The sequence below is a fragment of the Dromiciops gliroides genome, chromosome 2, assembly GCF_019393635.1.
Source record: "Dromiciops gliroides isolate mDroGli1 chromosome 2, mDroGli1.pri, whole genome shotgun sequence".
Taxonomy (NCBI): Eukaryota; Metazoa; Chordata; class Mammalia; order Microbiotheria; family Microbiotheriidae; genus Dromiciops; species Dromiciops gliroides.
In genome coordinates, this window is record NC_057862.1 from 614928535 (window position 1) to 614947678 (window position 19144).

At 37.7% G+C, this 19144-nt stretch overlaps 1 protein-coding gene across 4 annotated transcripts in view; it reads left to right on the forward strand.

The window, feature by feature from the left end:
- The window catches only part of MAP4K3 (mitogen-activated protein kinase kinase kinase kinase 3), a 195150-nt gene that overhangs the window by 164379 nt on the left and 11627 nt on the right, over positions 1–19144 (forward strand). For all 4 annotated transcript variants that reach the window (XM_043988090.1, XM_043988091.1, XM_043988092.1 and 1 more), the window contains 6 exons: positions 2813–2892; positions 7432–7492; positions 7619–7736; positions 11114–11172; positions 15593–15696; positions 17619–17790. In XM_043988090.1, coding sequence (XP_043844025.1) covers positions 2813–2892; positions 7432–7492; positions 7619–7736; positions 11114–11172; positions 15593–15696; positions 17619–17790 — 594 coding nt within the window. The remainder of the gene's footprint in view (positions 1–2812; positions 2893–7431; positions 7493–7618; positions 7737–11113; positions 11173–15592; positions 15697–17618; positions 17791–19144) is intronic.

Here is a 19144-nt window from a genome sequence, read left to right on the forward strand (position 1 = left end):
GTGAAAATCATTATTATTGCCCCATGTGTAATTTAAGATTCTAAATGTGGATTCTAATCTGTTCCCCCAGTTTTGGGGGAAACTGACTAAAATCACTGATAAAACAAGTTTAGGTTTTTAAGGGTTTATTGAAAAATAGAAAAAGATTGAGAACAGAATTCCAACAGCCTGTCATTCCTATCTTTCCTCAAATTTCCTGTGAAGTCCTCTGCCGCCACCACCATCAAGTCAGGAACCCAAAAGCACGAGAGCTCTCTGAGAGCTCTCTGCGCAGGCTCCCTTTCCTCCTTCCTGTCTCCTCCCAGAAAATAGGAGGCTCCTCGAGTTGATTGGCTGGTACCCTTGATAGACAGCACCCATGAGTAAATGTCATTTCCTGACGCCAAGGAAAAGCCACAATGTCTCTGAGGCATTTTCCTCATGGTGGAGCTTTCCCACAGCAAGTCTCCAGTAGGTGGCATCATTCCAATCATTTCACCCACCTGAGTATGAATACTCTGTCTGGATTGAAGGCTCTATCCTGGCCTCTCTCCAGCAAATATGGATCAGCAAGCAGAAGTAAGATGAACTCAGGACTTCCATTTTCTACCAGAAATGCTTCTCAATGGGCAGTTTGCATTGTTTTTGTCAAAGGGTGTGATGTAATAATTGTCTTAAAAAAGAGATGAGGGGCAGCTAGGTGGCTCAATGGATAGAGCACTGGCCCTGTATTCAGGAGGTCCTGAGTTCAAATCTGGCCTCAGACACTTGACACTTACTAGCTGTGTGACCCTGGGCAAGTCACTTAACCCCAATTGTCCCACAAAAAGAAAAGGGGGGGAAGAGAGAGAGAGAGGGAGGAGATTGGCATGGCTATATTTGGTGGGAATTTTTGTTTGTTTGGTTTTTGGAACTTGACTCAGGATTTAAAAACTGAAATGGTGAAGATGATGAGCAGTCTGGTTGGAGGCAAACATCTCCAAGTTCTAAAGTGCATTTTCAGGACTCTGGTTGTGCATTTTTTTAATAGTCATTCCAAATACATTGTTACAGAGATTTCCTTGCCTCTATGAAGGCTGTCCTGCTCTATACAAAGGAGCTACTTAATATAAATCCAGACAGGGGAGAGGTAAAGGGGGACACAGTAGCATTGCTTACATGTAAATTATGTAATCCTTAAAAAAATTCTTGGGGCGGCTAGGTGGCACAGTGGATAGAGCACCAGCCCTGGAGTCAGGAGTACCTGAGTTCAAATCCGGCCTCAGACACTTAACACTTACTAGCTGTGTGACCCTGGGCAAGTCACTTAACCCCAATTGCCTCACTAAAAAAAAAAATTCTTGCGGCAGCTAGGTGACACAGTGGATAAAGCACTGGCCCTGGATTCAGGAAGACTGAGTTCAAATGCGGCCTCAGACACTTGACAATTACCAGCTGTGTGACCCTGGGCAAGTCACTTAACCCTCATTGCCCTGCCCCCCCCAAATTCTTTTACATCTTCTGCCTTAATACTTATTCCTTTTTTTTTAATTGTCTAGAGTCATAGAAGCCCCCTAATTGCCCTCCCTGGCCCCATTATGGCTATGAATGAAGACTTTTGGCGTTCCATAAGATTGGTGCCAGTATTTCAGGAAGAGTTTAACCTGGTCACTGACTTAAAACCAGTTCAAATAAAAGTGCCCATTACCCCCGCCCCCCAAAAAAAGAGGGGAACAGTGGGTGGGAATTAGGAGAGATGCCCATCAGTTGGAGGAACTACTAAACAAGTTATTATGCTTTATAAATGTGATAGAATACTATTGTGCTATAAGAAATGATGGGCACAGTTTCAGAGAAACGTGAAAAGACTTATATGAACTGATTGTGAAATAAAGTGAGCAGAACTAGAATAATTGATAAAATGACAACAATATTGTAAAGGCAAACAACTTTGAAATACTTAGGAACATTCATCAGCATAATGATCATACATGATTCAAAAGGACTTATAATTGAAACATGCTACCCACCTCTTTTTTTTTTATTATTATTTTTTATTTTGGTTTTTTGGTGAGGCAATTGGGGTTAAGTGACTTGCCCAGGGTCACAGAGCTAGTAAGTGTTAAGTGTCTGAGGTCAGATTTGAACTCAGGTCCCCCTGAATCCAGGGCTGGTGCTCTATCCACTGCGCCACCTAGCTGCCCCAGCTACCCACCTCTTTAAGGAGAAGGACTGAAAGTATGGAATAAAACTTTTCTTTTTATCATGGCCAACACACGAATTTGTTTTGCTTAAATATATGTGTTTGTAATAAGTTTTGTTTTTCTTTCTTAATTTGGTGGGGTTGGAAAGTTGTAGGAGGGAAAGAAGTTAGATTTTTACTGATTTTTAAAAACCTCCACACTATTTTGAGATACCACAGTAGAACTTAATGGAAAATTTTTATTCACACATTTTATCCAGAATTTTTTTTTAAACCTGCCTTAAGTCTTAAATACTACTCCTATATAGGAATAGCACTGATGCTTAGAAAATGAAACTATTTCACTCGGGCAGTTTTAAAATAAAAGTTTTCTTATAAACATTGTATTTGGGGCATTACTATCTGTGTTCTTACCAGACTGGAGTTTTAAACATCTATTTTGGGTTAAAATAAAACAATGTATTTTACTGAACATAAATCACTACTGGGTAATAATACTCCTGATGCTTTCAACAAAAATTAAGGGAAACAAAAGTAGCGTTGGCTTGTTTGTGTTTTGTATTTAGTATGTAGACACCTTGAAAAAGAGTTTTGTATTTATATAAATTGATCTCTGTAGCAGATTATTTTTGTTTTTCTATCTTATTGCAGATCAGTATTTGATATTTGGTGCTGAGGAAGGGATATATACCTTGAACCTTAATGAGCTACATGAGACATCAATGGAACAGGTTAGTCATTTTGTTTTACCTCACTTGAAAAAGTATTGATTTTAGCACCGATGCTGTGTCAAGCTTTGCATTAGGTGCTACAGACTCAAAGAGGAAAACAAAACAGTCTTTGCTGTCAAGGAATTCTCATCGTACCCATAGCTTGGTAGGATGGGTTAGCTTTTCCACTCTGTTGGTGTCTCCTTCAAGGACCACAGAGTCACCTCACTACTGTGAGGGGGCATCAGAGTAAGACGGGAGCAGTGGAAGGGAGAGTGTTTTCTAAAAAAGGGAAGAGGAGGAGGGACACTGAGAAACATGACAAATACTTCCCTCTGCTCTTTCCTCGCTCATCTGACAGAATTGTCTTGTTTAGAGGGCAGCTAGGTGGCACAGTGGATAAAGCACCGGCCCTGGGTTCAGGAGGACCTGAGTTCAAAACCAGTCTCGGATACTTGACATTTACTGGCTATTACTAGCTTGGGCAAATGACTTAACCCTCATTGCCCCCCCTTCCAGTCTCACTCCCAGGTCTATATATGCCTTTTCTTCTCTCCACTCAAATCTGGGGGCTTCCTTCGCCCCCACAGACCAAGCTAATCCGCCAGCCAGAGCTGCGGCTGGTGGTGGGGGCAGGGTGCGCTCTAAGTTTCACGTGCCTCAGCACAGGCTATCCGGGATCTGCCCAGGTCAGAGGGAGCTGGGGGCTTTTTTTTTCCCCCAGCTGTCTGACCTGGGGTCTTGTACAGCCCACGGGGCTTTTTCGCTCAGCTGAAGCTGAGGAGGAGGGGGGAGAGACCCTGAGGGCCTAAGGCTTTCTAATCTCAGCCTAAAGGTAGGGTCCCCAAATCAAAATAAATTTCCACAGTACATATCCTAGTCCCAGCTAGTAAAGTTGCTATACTCTAAAAATTAGTTTTTGTGATCAGTTTCCTTTGTGTACAAGTTTTTTTTTTTAAATTTTATTGATGTTTTTAATTTTTACATCATCTTTATTTCTCAGTCTATCCTTCAGCTATACAGAGAGCTGTCAATTAAAGAATAAAAAAGTGGGGGAAAGACAGTTTGGCAAAACACATTCCCTGAGCCTCACAGTATATTCAGTGTTTCACACTTATAATCCCCCAAGTCTGCAGGGAAGGATGGTCAGTTTTCTCACATAGTCATTATAATTACATAGCATTCAATAAATTATTATTGTTCTTTTGGTTTACATACTGTTGTCATTTATTATTTTTATGGTTCTCATTATTTCACTTTGCATCATTTTGCATGTTCCCCTTGTCATACTTAGTATTTCTTTTTTTAACAGATATAGTCCATTATATTCACATATCACAACTGGTTTAGCCTTTCCCTAATCAATGTTTCCAATTCTTTGCTACTACAAAATGTGGTGCTTAAAATACTGTGTTTTATTTGGGATTTTTCATTCTTTGACCTCCTTGTTATGTTTAACAGGGGGCCCAAGGCTATGAACTGAGTTCTAGTCTTAGTATAATGAGTTACTTTACAGGATGGTTGGTTCTGTTCTTGGCTTTATCAACATCGTTTTAATGTGTTTATTTCTAGTGTTCACTGTTCCTATCTTTTGTCATCTTTACCATTTTCTGTGTATGAGGTGAGACCTCAGAGTTATTTTGATTTGCAACTCTCTTATTGGTATTTTGGAGCAGGTTTTCATATGATTGTTAAAAGTTTGCAGTTGTTTTGAGAATAGCTTTTGCCACTTGTCCAATAGGAATGAATAGTGGTCCTATATATTTTTATCAGTACCTGCTATATCTTGGATCTTTATAAGTGCTATTTAATGTCATTTTCTCAGTTTCCCTTACCCTAAATTGATTTTGTTTGTGCAAAAGTTTATCAGTTTCGTAATCAAAATTATCTATTTTATGTTTTGTTGTCATCTCTTTATTAAGAATTCTCTTAGTCATTGTTCAAAGAGTACTTGATCTGCTTCCTTTCCCTTTCCCTTTCCCTTTCCCTTTCCTTTTCCCTATTCCTTCTCTTTAGCAACCTCTACCTCTCTTTCTAAACAGCTTTATGGCCCAGAGGATACAGTTCTGGACATAGAGTCAGGAAGACCTGAGATCAAATCTGACCTCAAACATTTCCTAGCTAGTCACTTAACCTCTATCTGTCCTCAGATGTAAAATGGAGATCCATAATGGCACTTACTTTCCAGGGTTGTTATGAGGATTAAATGAGATGATACTTGTAAAGTGCTTAGCACAGTGCCTGGCACTCAAGTGCTTGTTCCTTTTCCCTTCCATTCATTCTCACCTTCTCTATTATTAAATATTCATTTTGAGCTTTTCATATAGCATAAGATATTGGTCCAAACTGAATTTCTGCCAATCTGCTTTCAAGTTTTACCACCAGTTTTTGTCAAATAGGGGGTTCTTCCCCAATTTATTTTGTTTACCAAAAAAAAGAAATTTATTTTATGTTCGTTCTCTCACTGAGTCAGTTCAGTTATTTCTGATTCTTTATCTATTCTATTCCATTGATCTACTTTTTAGCCCGTACTATATAATGTTAATAATTGCTGCTTTACAGCATAGAGGTCAGAAAGTTACTATTCCTTCCTTCATTACTACTTATTATTTCCCTTAAGATTCTAGACTTTTTGTTCCTTTAGTGAACTTTGTAATTATTTTTTTCAGCTCTATAATGTATATCCTTGGCCTTTGTGGTCTTATCACTTACTTTTTGGACATCAGAAGAATAACATTTTTAGAGCCTATTCCTGAGTAAACAATTTATGTTTGCCCTATATAATTATGTTCCATAGTGTTTTGGGCTTTTGTTTGTTTTGCTTCCCAGTAAGTTAATTTCCAGGAAATTTTTAAGAAATAATTTAGTAACTGTAACTAAGGTGACCTTTACATTTTGTCGCAGCATAACCCTAGCATGTGAGAGATCATCTAGTACAAACTGCTTATTTTACAAATAAGTCAACAGGACCAAAAAGTTAAAATACTTGTTCAGTATCACATCTAAGTACTAGAGCCAGTATTATGACTCCAAATCTACAGTCCTTTCTACTATACCTCGTTGCCTCTTTTGTCATTGATTTAGCATGCCATTTATGCTCTATGTCACCTCTCACATTATAGTATATATCCCTGCAAGTTGAGACGTTTTCATTCTTTGTACTTAAGTCCCTTGTGCCCATTTGTGCCCTGGCACACAGTTGTAACTTCACATTGATGGATTGATTGTCCCCAACACACCTGCCCCTCTTCCAAACTTCTCTTTCCTTAGAGAGTCCCACCATCCTTAGAAACACACACAAAGACATAGGAATTGAGGCAGTATCAAGTAAACACAACCAGGAAAACAACATGGACAACTACAACAGGGTAAATGGGAAGAACGGCAATATAACATTCAACACTTGGATGCTCCAAAGTTGTCCCCGAAAAGAGAGGGGGAAGGCACTGCCTTTTTTTTTCTTTTCAGAGTAAGGAGAAAATATGAATATAATGATTTTTGAAAGCAAAAATTAACGATAATTTTTTAAAACTAGGAACTAAGCACAGACTTGAGTACAAGATCATATGCCAGTACTGGCATACAGTATCATATGGTATAGTGTATTGTTTAAGTGAGTATGATTGCTTTGTGAGTGCGCATATATGTGCTTTTCTATTGTCCACTTAGAGATATCATTTTCCCTGCTACATACATATATCCATGCTCATCATGGCATTTTAGACCTCAATAATGAATTACTCCTATAAATTGATTTTGATTCTACATCTACTTAATAACCAATAATGACATGAAAATTTTTGCAGAAGATGAATATGATTTTCTGATAAGACTTATTGATATACATTAAAATTTAATTTTTTAATTATCACACATGAATTTTATGCTCCTCTGTTTAGTTTGTAAAGTCCTAGACAACTTGTCCCCAACCTATCTTTCTAACTTCATTGGACGTTACTCCCCTTCTGGCCTTCTGCCATACAGCCAAACTGGCTCTTTTCCCTCACTGTCTCCCTTCTCCATACCTTTGCCCTGGCTATCCCATATGCCTGGAACAATGAGCTCCTTTTTTACCTCCTTCACATAGAGCCTCTCTCTTCCCTTAAGTTCAAGTGCCATCTTCTTCATGAAACCTTTCCTGATTGCCCTGAAATTCTAATGCTCTACCTCCCACCCTACCATGACTTTGGCTCTTTGTATGTGTTTGTACTTAGAAACTTGTTGTTTATGCTTTATAGATTTTTATATATCCTAGTCTCCCTATTAGAGTATAAATAAGTAGGTATCATTTCCTTCTTTGCACTTGTATCCCCACTGCCTGGCACATTGTAGGTACTTGTTGATTGATCGAGCACTGTTTATTTCCTTCTTCTGCACTAATTAATCTCAGTAGTTCAAAAATTAGTTGGTTATAGATGTAAGGCATCTAAAAGTCAGATTGTATCTTTAAAAAAAATTTGAAGTTGTCTTATGGATTTGAAAAACTGCTTTTGCAATATAAAATGTATTTTTAAGTTTTGTATATAGCCCTTTGTAAAATCCATTCATTTTTCTTACCAGCTATTTCCCCGAAGATGTACTTGGTTATATGTGATGAATAATTGCTTACTATCGATATCTGGTAAGTCTTTTACAGTTTAAATTTACTCTTTTTAAATATTAGAGAAAATACCATTATATTCCTTCTTATATTTGAAGTCATTTGGTTTTGTTTTGTTTTTTAACATATGCCTTTTTTTTTTTTCAGGTAAAGCATCTCAACTTTATTCCCATAATTTACCAGGACTTTTTGATTATGCAAGACAAATGCAAAAGTTACCTGTTGCTATTCCAGCACACAAGCTCCCTGACCGAATATTGCCTAGGTGAGTGTATATAAAGAAGTCATATCTTTGTTTAGTCATAGACATAATGTGTTACTGACCCTCTTCAAGGCGTCTCTGCTCAAGGTGGCCTAACACTAAAGCACCAGACTTGTGCTCAAAGATTCCATAGTTTGATCAATAAAAACTTTTGTATTCTGTTTTCCCTTTCCCCATCTCTCCCCACACTGACTTTGTCTCATTCTCTCCTTTGGTTTCATTTCGGTTTTTCCTTTTCCATTTTCCTGTCTTTGTACCTGTCACTTTTCTTTTCCAGTAAACTTTTATGTCTTCTTCTGGTAAGGTTTTATGTCTTCTTAGTAGTTTCAGTTCTATTTTTTTTTAATCAAAGAAAAATAAAGTACTTTATTAACCAGTATATGGAAATTTATCATTTTAATTTTTTAAGTTGCTATTGTATACTATAATAACTTAATTAATTTGCATAGTCTCCCAGCAACACAGTCCTCAGGGGTTCCTATGGCCAAAAAATTCTTTCCTCTCTAATCATCTTGGTCACAAGCATTTCCAAATTCACTTCAATTCAACAGGTATTTAATGGCCAAAGTGTAAGGTGTCGGGTTAGGTGCTAGGGAGGCCAAAGAAAAAGACAAGATCCAGAATCTTCCATTCTTTTGGGAAAGGGGGTGGAGGTGGGAGGAAAAGAACCATGTACATAGATGAGCAAATACAAGATATGCAAAGTAATTTTCCAGCAGGAATGAGGGAAGCACTAACTATTGGAGTTGGGAAGACTTGGAATTCTTGAAAGGAAACTAGAATCTCTAATAGGTAGAGTTGAAGGGAGAAAATGTATCAGTAATAAGAGCTTTACCTTCGCAAAAATAAGAATGCAGATGCAATGTCATGTATGGGGGGACAGTAAATAGACAAGCATTGATTGAAAATAGTGTGAAAGGAATCTAAAAAGGTCAGCTTGATCCTGATTGTAAAGGACTTAAAAACAAACTGAGGGGAGCAGATGATATAAAAATGAGAAGATAATAATTCCCTTTAGTCTCTCAACAACAACAAAGGCAATACAACTTTGTGGAGATAGAAAGCTGGAAGACCTTGATTCAGATTCCACCACTAACAAATGCTTGACTTTGTAACCTTGGGCAAGTCACTTAATCTTATCAAGAAGAAGAGTATTTATAGAAGGACAGAATAAAATCAATAGAGGTTAGGATTGAAGTAAGAGAAGTACAAGGGTCAGTCTTTCCTCTTAAAGAGAAAGGAAAGGGTGCTGTTAAACAAATATTCACACCTAAGAGGTAAGTATCTGAGGATTTTTGTTTTCTGGATAGCATCTTAAATCCAAGAGGTGAAATGTATTACTTTCCAATGGCAGCTAGCACCTAAAGTAGGAGAAAGACTGTAAAGAACCAAATGTAAGATAATGTGATCTTGAGAATGGGTACTAATCAATGTAAGGGCAAAGGGCTGGACCAGGCCTATTTCAGCACTGCATCCATCTCGCCTTCATCTACTGATATTTCTGAAAGGAGTACAGAAAATGATAATGTGATAATGCAGTATCATTCCTGGAATGGAGCTAAAGCAATCTTAAGAGGGAAACCGAGAGAGCAAATCAAATTAAACAGTCATTTTAAATTAGTTTATTAGGTGCACCCTGCTTATTTTTAGTTCCTTAAAGCATTCCAAAGCATAGATATGATTATCTAAACCCTGGGGGTCAGTGAGTTAGTTCTCCAAGGAAAAATGTAGAAAACAAAGGGCTTTGGGAGGAAGAACTAGGATAGAGGCCTAAGAGTAGAACATCCATAATAAAAGGTTAGGGCATGATGATACCTCCACAGGACACTGAGACCAGAAAAGACTGGAGAAAGAAGACATGCTGAGGAGGAAGGGATGGTCTGTAGGGCCAAAGCCACCTGTCAGTCAGCAAATATAGATTAAGTGCCTACTGTGTGCCAAACATGATATTTATCAATAGGGATACAAAGAAAGGCAAAAGATAGTTCCTACTCTGAAGGAGTCCCCAGGCTAATGGAGAAGACAAGAGAAAATTATACATAAATAAGATCTATAACATGACAAATTGGAACTAACAGAGGAAAGGCACTGGCATTACCAACTGCTTTTGAATAGAGTATCTCAGAGACATCGTAAACTCAACATATCCAAAAGTGAATTTATTACACATCCCCTATCATCACACCTGTTGGGGGTAGGGTAGGGAAGAACAAGCTAGCTAAAGTCAGTGTCATCAACAAGCATTTCTCAAACAACATGTGGCAGGCACTGTTGTTCTAGGTTCTGAGCCTACAAAGATAACAGCAGAGGGGCAGCTAGGTGGCGCAGTGGATAGAGCACTGGCTCTGGAGTCAGGAGGACCTGAGTTCAAATCTGGCATCAGACACTTAACACTTACTAGCTGTGTGACCCTGGGCAAGTCACCTAACCCCAATTGCCTCAGCAAACAAAAAAACAAAGATAACAGCAGAGGGGCAGCTAGGTGGTGCAGTGGATAGAGCACTGGCTCTGGAGTCAGGAGGACCTGAGTTCAAATCTGGCCTCAGACACTTAACTTAGCTGTGTGACCCTGGGCAAGTCACCTAACCCCAATTGCCTCAGCAAACAAAAAAACAAAGATAACAGCAGAATTGTCCTTTCCCTAAAAGAGGTTGCCTTCTAACCTGGGAGACTATATGCTTGCATATATGTGTGTATTCATAATACATACAAAACTGAAAAAGAGAAAGGGAAGTGAACAAGCATTTCTAAAGTGCCTGCTGTGGGCCAGGCACTGCACTAGGTGATATACCAAATTTATGTCATTTGATCCTCACAACAACCTTTTAGAGTAGGTGCTAATGTTATCCCCATTTTGTCATTGAGGAAACTAAGACAAACAGATTAAGTGATACAGGGTAACCTGGGCAGGGACACCAAGAAAGCCCTCATGGCTGAAGGATACAAGGAAAGGCTTCGCTCAGGAGCTAGTGGTTGAACAGAATCTGAAAGGAAAAATCAGGTTTTGAGAGGCAGAAATAAGAAGGGAATGCACTGGGTCTTCCAGGCAGTAGTGGGGAAAGAAGGAGGAAGAGAGATGAAGTGCCATGAATAAAGAACAACAAGTAGAGTAGTTTAGCCAGTTCCTAGAGTATATCCCCAGGAATAGTAAGATGAAATGAAATAAGCCTAGAAAGGTAGGTTAATGCCAAGTGTTTGTAAAGCCCTTTATGTGTGTCCCCCCACCCCCAAAAAAAGTATATGTATCTGTCATATAGAAGCCATTGAAATTAATAGAGTAGTGAGATAATATGATCAGACCTTCAGGTTAAGGATAATAACTTTGGAAGTTATGTGAAGGATGGATTGTATTAGTAGCCATTTTTGTTTTTATCTTTTAGGAAATTTGCTGTATCTGCAAAAATTCCCGAAACCAAGTGGTGTCAGAAGTGTTGTGTTGGTAAGTACTAAAACCACTGTGGCCACTAGGGCCATTCTGTTTTGTCAAGCTGACTAGAGAATTGAATGAAATTAATTTTTTATCCTGTGACAAAGAGTTTGTAGAAGTAGTCCTTGCCTACAGACCACTTGCTATCTGCAAGAGTTTGGTTTTCCCTCTCAGGACAAAAATGGTGTCTTAGCTACCTATCTCACTTTTGGGGCAATTGAATTCAGTAAATATTTACTAAATACCTACTATGTGTAAGGTACTGAGCTAGGCCCTGGGGATACAAAGAGAAAATGAAATGGGCCCCACCCTCAAGAACCTTACATTCTATTTGTCAGAAATTGAATAGGTAATAGGTAAGTATATACTAAGTAAATATGCAAAGTAATTTCTGAGGTCATAATAAGGTCAAGAAGGTATCCCATCCAGGCCCTACAGGAAGCCAGGAATTTCAAAGGATGGAAATAGAATAGAATGCTTGGCGAAGCAACAGCAAGCAGTCTAGGTGGTGTTGAGAATAGACTACCAAAAATGAGTGATTTGAAATCGGTCTGGGAACTACATTGTGTTTGTAAAAAAGCTTTTTAATTTTATATAATCAAAATTATCTATTTTACATTTTGTTTTGCTCTCTATATCTTCTTTAGTCCTAAATTCTTCCTCTGTCCATTTGTATTTGTAAGACAAAATTTTTCGTCATTTGATGAAGATCTTGGTGTATAGAAATATGAGTTCAAACTAAATAACCTCTAGATCACCTTCTAATATGAGAGGACAGTGGGAGGAAATATACATTGTTGTTGTTGTTGTTGTTGTTGTTGTTTTTGTTGTTTAGTCATGTCTGACTCTTTGTCACCCCATGCACCTTAGCGTGGCGGGCCCTTTTATCCTCCACTCTCTCTCAAAGTCCGTTCAAGTTCATGGTCATTGTTTCTGTGGTACTATCTAGCCATCTTGACTTCTGCCATCCCTTTTTCCTTTGCCTTTGATTTTTCCCAGAACCAGGGTCTTTTCAGAGTCCCATCTCATCATATCACCAAAGTATTTAAGTTTCAGTATTCCAGTGAATAACTTGAATTAATTGGACAGATTAGACTTCCTTGCTATCCAAGGGGCTCCCCAAAATCTCCAGCACCACAGTTGGAAAGCATCAATTCTGCAACTTCTCAGCTTTCCTTATAGTCCAACTTTCACAACCATGCATTGCTATTGGAAAATCTTAGCTTTGACTTATACGGACCCTTGTCAGCAAAGTGATGTCTCTGCTTTTTAGTCTGCTGTTCAAGATTTGCTATAACTTTCCTTCCAAGGAGCAAGTGTCTTTTAATTTCATGGCTGTAGTCCCCATCTGCCATGATCTTTGAGCCCAAGAATATAAAGTCTAACACAGCCTCCATTTCTTCTCCCTCTATTTGCCAGGAATGGGATCAATTGCCAAAATCTTAGGGTTTTTTGATAAGCTTTAAGCCAGCTTTTGCATGCTTCTCTTTCATCAAGATGCTTCTTAATTCCTCTTCACTTTCCACCATTAGAGTTATATCATCTGTATGTCTAAGATTGTTGATATTTCTGTTGGCAACCTTAATTCTGGCTTTTGATTAATCCAGTCTAGCATTTCACATGATGTAATCTGCATATAAATTAAATAAATAAGGTGATAGCATATAGTCTTGCTGTACTCCTTCCCCAATCTTACCCAGTCAATCATTCCATGTTCAGTTCTAACTGTTGCTTTTTGGTCCAAATATAAGTTCCTCAGGAGACAAGTAAGATGATCTGGTACTTCGATTCCTTTGAGGATTTGCCACATTTTGTTGTGATCTACACAGTCAAAGGCTTTAGTGTAGTCAGTGAAGCAGAAGTAGATGTTTTTCTGGAACTCACTTGCTTTCTCCATAATCCAGCAAATGTTAGAAATTTGGTCTCTAGTTCCTCTGCCTCTTCAAAAACCAGCTTGCTCTACTGGTAACTCTCAGTGCACATATTGCTGAAGCCTAGCTTGCAAAATTTTAAACATAGCCTTGCTGCTGGCGTGAGAAATGAGTGTAATTAATTGTTCAGCATTGCCCTTCTTTAGGATTAGGATGTAAACTGATCTTTTCTGATCCAGTGGCTATTGCTGTGTTTTCCAAATTTGCTAGCATATTAAGCGCAGAACTTTAACAGCATCATCTTTTAGGGTTTTAAATAACTCAGCTGGAGGGGGCAGCTAGATGGCGCAGTGGATAGAGCACCAGCCCTGGAGTCAGGAGTATCTGAGTTCAAATCTGGCCTCAGACACTTAACACTTACTAGCTGTGTGACCCTGGGCAAGTCACTTAACCCCAATTGCCTCACTGGAAAAAAAAAAAGAAAGAAAGAAATAACTCAGCTGGAATTCCATCACCTCCATTAGCCTTATTGTTAGCAGTGCTTCCTAAGGCCCATTTGACTTTATTCTGCATGATGTCTTTAGATCAATAACGACACCATTGTGGTTATCAGTGATGTTGAGATCTTTCTTGTATAGTTCTTTTGTGTATTTAGTCTTTTATCATGCCTATTTTTGCATGAAACATTCCATTTCTATTTCTGATTTTCTTGAAGAGATCTATCTTTCCCACTCTATTGTTTTCTTCTATTTATTTGCATTGCTTATTTAAGAAAACCTCTCTCACTGTTCTCTTGAATTCTACATTCAATTGGGTTTCAATCTTTGTCTTTTTCCTTTACCTTTTGCTTTCTTGTTCTTCTTTTTCTTTGGACTGTTTTTATGTTGCTGCCTCCTGTGCAGTATTGTGAACTTCTGTCCATAGTTCTTCAGGCACTCTTATCTACCCGATCTAATCCCTAAAATCTATTCATCACATCTACTTCATATTCATAAAGGATGTTATTTAAGTTATACCTATATAGTCTGATAGTGTTCCCTACTTTCTTCAGTTTGTCTGAATTTTATGATAAGAAGCTCATTATCTGATCCACAGTTACCTCCAGGTCTTGTTTTAACTGACTGTATAGAGCTTCTCCACCCTCAGCTGCAAAGTATATAGTCAGTATCCTTTAGGGTTGTTGAAAAAGAGTGTTTGTTACAACCAGTGAGATGGCTTGACAAAATTTTATTATCCTCTGCCCCGCTTCATTTTGTATTCCAAGACCAAACTTGCCTGTTATTCCAGTGATCTTCCTACTTTAGCATTCCAGTCCCCTGTGGTGGCTTTTTTTTTGATGTAATCTCTAGAAGATGTAGGTCTTAATAGAACTGATCAATTTGGGGCCTCTTCAGCATCAGCGATTGGAGCATAGACTTGTGTTACTGTGATGTTGAAGGGTTTGCCTTGGATTCAAAGAGATATTGTTCTGTCGTTTTTGAGATTATACCCCAGGACTGTTTTTCTCATCCTTTTATTGACTATGAGGGCTACACCATTTCTTTTAAGGGATTCTTGCCCACATAGTATATGTAGTGATCATTTAAATTAAATCCACCCATTCCCATCCATTTAAGTTCACCGATACCTAAGATGCTGATATTTAACCAGACACAGCCACATTTGAGCTTCCTTTCAGCTTTGGCCCAGCTGTTTCATTAGTCCTGGACCTACTTGTAGTTGTCTTCGGCTCTTCCCCAATAACATATTGGGTATCTTCTGACCTGAGGGGCTCATCTTCCAATGGCATCTTTTTTATCATTTGAATACTGTTTCCTTAGCAAAGATATTGGAGTGGTTTACCATTTCCATCTCCAGTGGATCCACCTCTGTTCTGAATTCCCCACTATGACCTGGCCATCTTCGGTAGCCCTGCAGGCCATAGCTCATCATTTTCTTAAGCTACACAAGCCCCTCCACCAAAACAAGGCAGCGATCCGGGAGGGAAATCCACTGAAAACTTGAAACTGGATCTTGGGAAAGAAGTCACACTTAGAACTTAATTTGGAAGCCTCCTGGGTAATGACGTTATGTGCACAAATAGATGAGATCTCATAGAAAGAACATGTAATAAGAGTGAACAAGAGAAGACAACACCTTCTTCCTCCCATGGGGGAGAAGTCAGCATATTATCCCCCCATAGCTGAACTCTCAGTGTGATCCTTTCTGTTTGCTTAGGATCCTTGAAGTTCTTGCCAAATTTCTAATAAGAAATTTGATTGACTAGTAACTTTTAATTTCACTTTTAACCCTTGGGTTACAATAATTTATAAAAAAAACTTTGAAATTATTTAAGGGGCAGCTAGGTGGCACAGTGGATCAAGCACCGGGCCAGGATTCAGGAGGACCTGAGTTCAAATCCGGCCTCAGAAACTTGGCACTTACTAGCTGTGTGACCCTGGGCAAGTCACTTAACCCCAGCCCTGAAAAAAAAAAAAGGAAAGAAAGAAAGAAAAAACAAATGATTTAGCTCCATATATAAGCATAATAACAGAAATTATCTATAATTTTTGTCTTGACAGTAAGAAATCCCTACACAGGCCATAAATACCTTTGTGGGGCACTTCAGTCTAGCATTGTTCTATTGGAATGGGTTGAACCAATGCAGAAATTTATGTTAATTAAGGTAAGTATAGAAGGCTAACCTGTATAATTGTTAGACTAATGGTCCAATTTTTACTAAATTTTATATCATAAAATCCACAGCTGTCTAGCTCTCTTTATGTTATTTGATTATTTAAAATGGCATGGCAGATTGGTGAAAACCTTTCCATTTTCAGAAATCCAATTGTCCTAGTAAAGAATATTCTTAGGGAGGCTGGAAAAATTTGGTGTGAAAGTTTAAAGTGCAAATGGAAAAAACTAATGAGTTGCATGCATAGGTATTGATGAACTGTATGAACAAAGCCAGAAAACCGAGCGGGTTTATTTTTCCACATGTGACTAAAACCATCATAATAAAGAGTCCCTTGCAGATTTGTCCTTTGCCCAAGATAATAGAGGGTTGGCTCAAGGTAAAATATTCAGAACATCTTGTCAGAAAATGTGCATTAGCCATGGGACAAGCCACAAATTGTCCTGAAAGTTCAGAATTTTCCAAGTCTATTAGGTAATGAATATTATTTAATACATTTTATGGTACCCTAACATGCTTGTTTAAAACTTGGACAGCAAGTATTCAGAATATTAAAGTTATAAATTCTTCATGTGATGCCAAATAAAATAGTAATTGAAATTTCCAAAATGTACTATCATAATATTTTAATGATTATTTCCTCGTTGCTAGATATCTTAGGAAAAATTACCTCAGGATAGATTTGTAATGGATTCTTTATAATACGGTTTCAAATGGTCTTATAATATTTAAAATATTGTTGTTGTTCAGTTGTGTCCGATTCTTGGTCCCATGGAATATATAGCACACTGATACTGTCCATTCAGTTTTCTTGGAAAAGAGACTAGAGTGGGGGCGGCTAGGGGGCACAGTGGCTAAAGCACTGGAGAAGAACCTGAGTTCAAATCCGTCCTCAGACACTTGACATGTACTAGCTATGTCACCCTGGGCAAGTCACTTAACCCTCATTGCCTTGCCCAAAACACACACACACACACACACACACACACACACACACACACACACACACACACACACACACACGGAAAGAGACTAGAGTGGTTTGCCATTTCCTTCTCCACTGGATTAAGGCAGACAGGTTAAGTGACTTGCCCAGGGTCACACAGCTAGTTAGTATCTAACTCCAGGCAGTTTTGGGAATTTTAAATCCATTATCGTGATGCCACTGTTAACATCTTCTCTGGGAGTAGAATTTCTTTATAATGAAATCTAAGTTTGAAAAAAAAAACAAACAAAACAGAAAAACTTTATATATTATACAATGCAGAGCTCTTTATATTCATAATCATATAACAAAAATATCTCCTAGGACAGCTTCTGTTTGTCCCTTCCCAGCTGAAGGTAAACAGGCTCTTCCCTGGGCCATATTTTAAATTCTGGGAATAATACCTTACATTTGTACAGTACTTTATATTTCACGGCACTTGAACACGCATTAGCTTGTTTTTTTCTCACAACAACCATTTTACATACCCTGGGCAGAAAGAATTGCCTCCATTTTACAGATAAAGGAAACTGAGGCCTGGAAAGAAGAGTAACTTGCCTGGGGTTACACAGCTAGTAAGCCAGTGCCAGAACCCAAATATTCAGACTCCCTAGTCCAGTGCTCCTTCCATCATACCATGCTGTTTTCTTCCTTTGCTTTGCTAGCATCATGGTCATTTCAGTTACATCTGTACTGCTGGGAAAGTGACAGGGTTTTTCTTCATGGGTAATGGCAGGTGAGGGGTTAGGCACCTTCTGTCTTCAAAAACATTTGAGCAGATAGCTCTGGGAATACTATTTTACCTTCATTTTATTTCAGTAACAGGGCTTCTTATTTGTGACTAATGAGAAGAATATTGACCTCATGGTATATAAAATTATGATGTCTCCTTATTTTGTTTTAACAATATTTTTGCTTGTTTCTCTAGCATATAGATTTTCCTATACCTTGCCCACTTAGAATGTTTGAAATGCTGGTAGTACCTGAACAAGAATACCCTTTAGTTTGTGTTGGTGTTAGTAGAGGAAGAGATTTCAACCAGGTGGTTCGGTTTGAGACTGTCAACCCAAATTCTACCTCTTCATGGTTCACAGAATCAGGTTTGTGCATTATTTTTTAGTAGATTTGCAATATGTATCTGTTACATGTTATTTTAGGCAAATTTGGCATAAGAAAATGTGGATTTAAATTGAAGCTAAGTTGTAGAGTCACTATTCAAAAGAGTTTTTGTTTTTCCATTTGCACAAGAGATTTATAGTACACTACCTTTAAAGTGCTTCTAATGAATTCAAAATGATTCAATTTAATGAAATTTTATCTCTATTCCTGTACAATTTTTATGAATGTGTTACATAAAATGAGTACTACCTCTACTATCCTAGTACAATTAGTAACAAAAATGATGTTTTAAAAGAGGTCAGTTAACGTAACATTCCTTTTATCTTCTTCCAAGGATATGCATAATATTTTACTGCCATGTTCGTTCTTTGCTGGGGAATATTTTCTGTTTTTCCTTCTAAGACATTCATGCCCTTAAAATTCTGTTTTAATTGGCATTTGTTGATGTTAATATAATTCTGTGAAAGATGACTGCTGTCTGAAAGATTTTTGTCAATAATATCAAATTTTATCAACAGTGACTCAAACTTTTAAGAAAATCAACATAAAGAAACGCTTACATTTCCCTTTACTTAGAGAGTCCCAGTTGATTTAGCTATCCTCATCATCATCCTTCTATCTGAAGACCTTTAGGCTCTTTAATTGCTACTCTATCTTCTAAAATCTCTAAGGCAAAAGGCTTGTTACATTTTTTTATATGTCTTAAGTCTCAGACTGGTTAACACCTAGTCAGAATTAACAAAACAAAAATTGTAAATGCAATTTATTATTTCAATTGCATGTTGTAATTGAAACTAGATTATAAAGATATTACAGTATTGAATTCCTTAGAAATTGCTTTATGGAATAGAATTTTTATTTGTAATAAATCTATAAATTATGAGTAAATGAATGCTTAGGAACTACTTTGAACTGTTTTAAAACAGGATGTTCTTTTATCTAATTTTAAAATTTCCCTAGAATGTCCTTGATGTTATTAATTTCTTAGAACCCTTTCTTTAAAGCTAGTAAAGATGGTTAACTTTATCTTAGCTCATGCCTGAATGTTTGCCAATTTGGAAATAATGAAGTTTTAATTATTTATTTTTACTTCCTAAAGCAATGGAACCTTCATGTTGTTGCTGAACTTAGCAGTGGTTGCTTTGTGTATTGTGGATGACAAGAATTTGATGATAAATCAGTCATTTGAACTAAAATCTCTTATACTTTTAAAAATATTTCCCTATAGTATCTTACTTCCACACAATCTAATTTATTCACAGTAATTTCTTGGGTCTAAATGTGTATTCCTTCTGTCATTCTTTGTTCTCCTGGGACCTTTAGCCTACCTTGTAT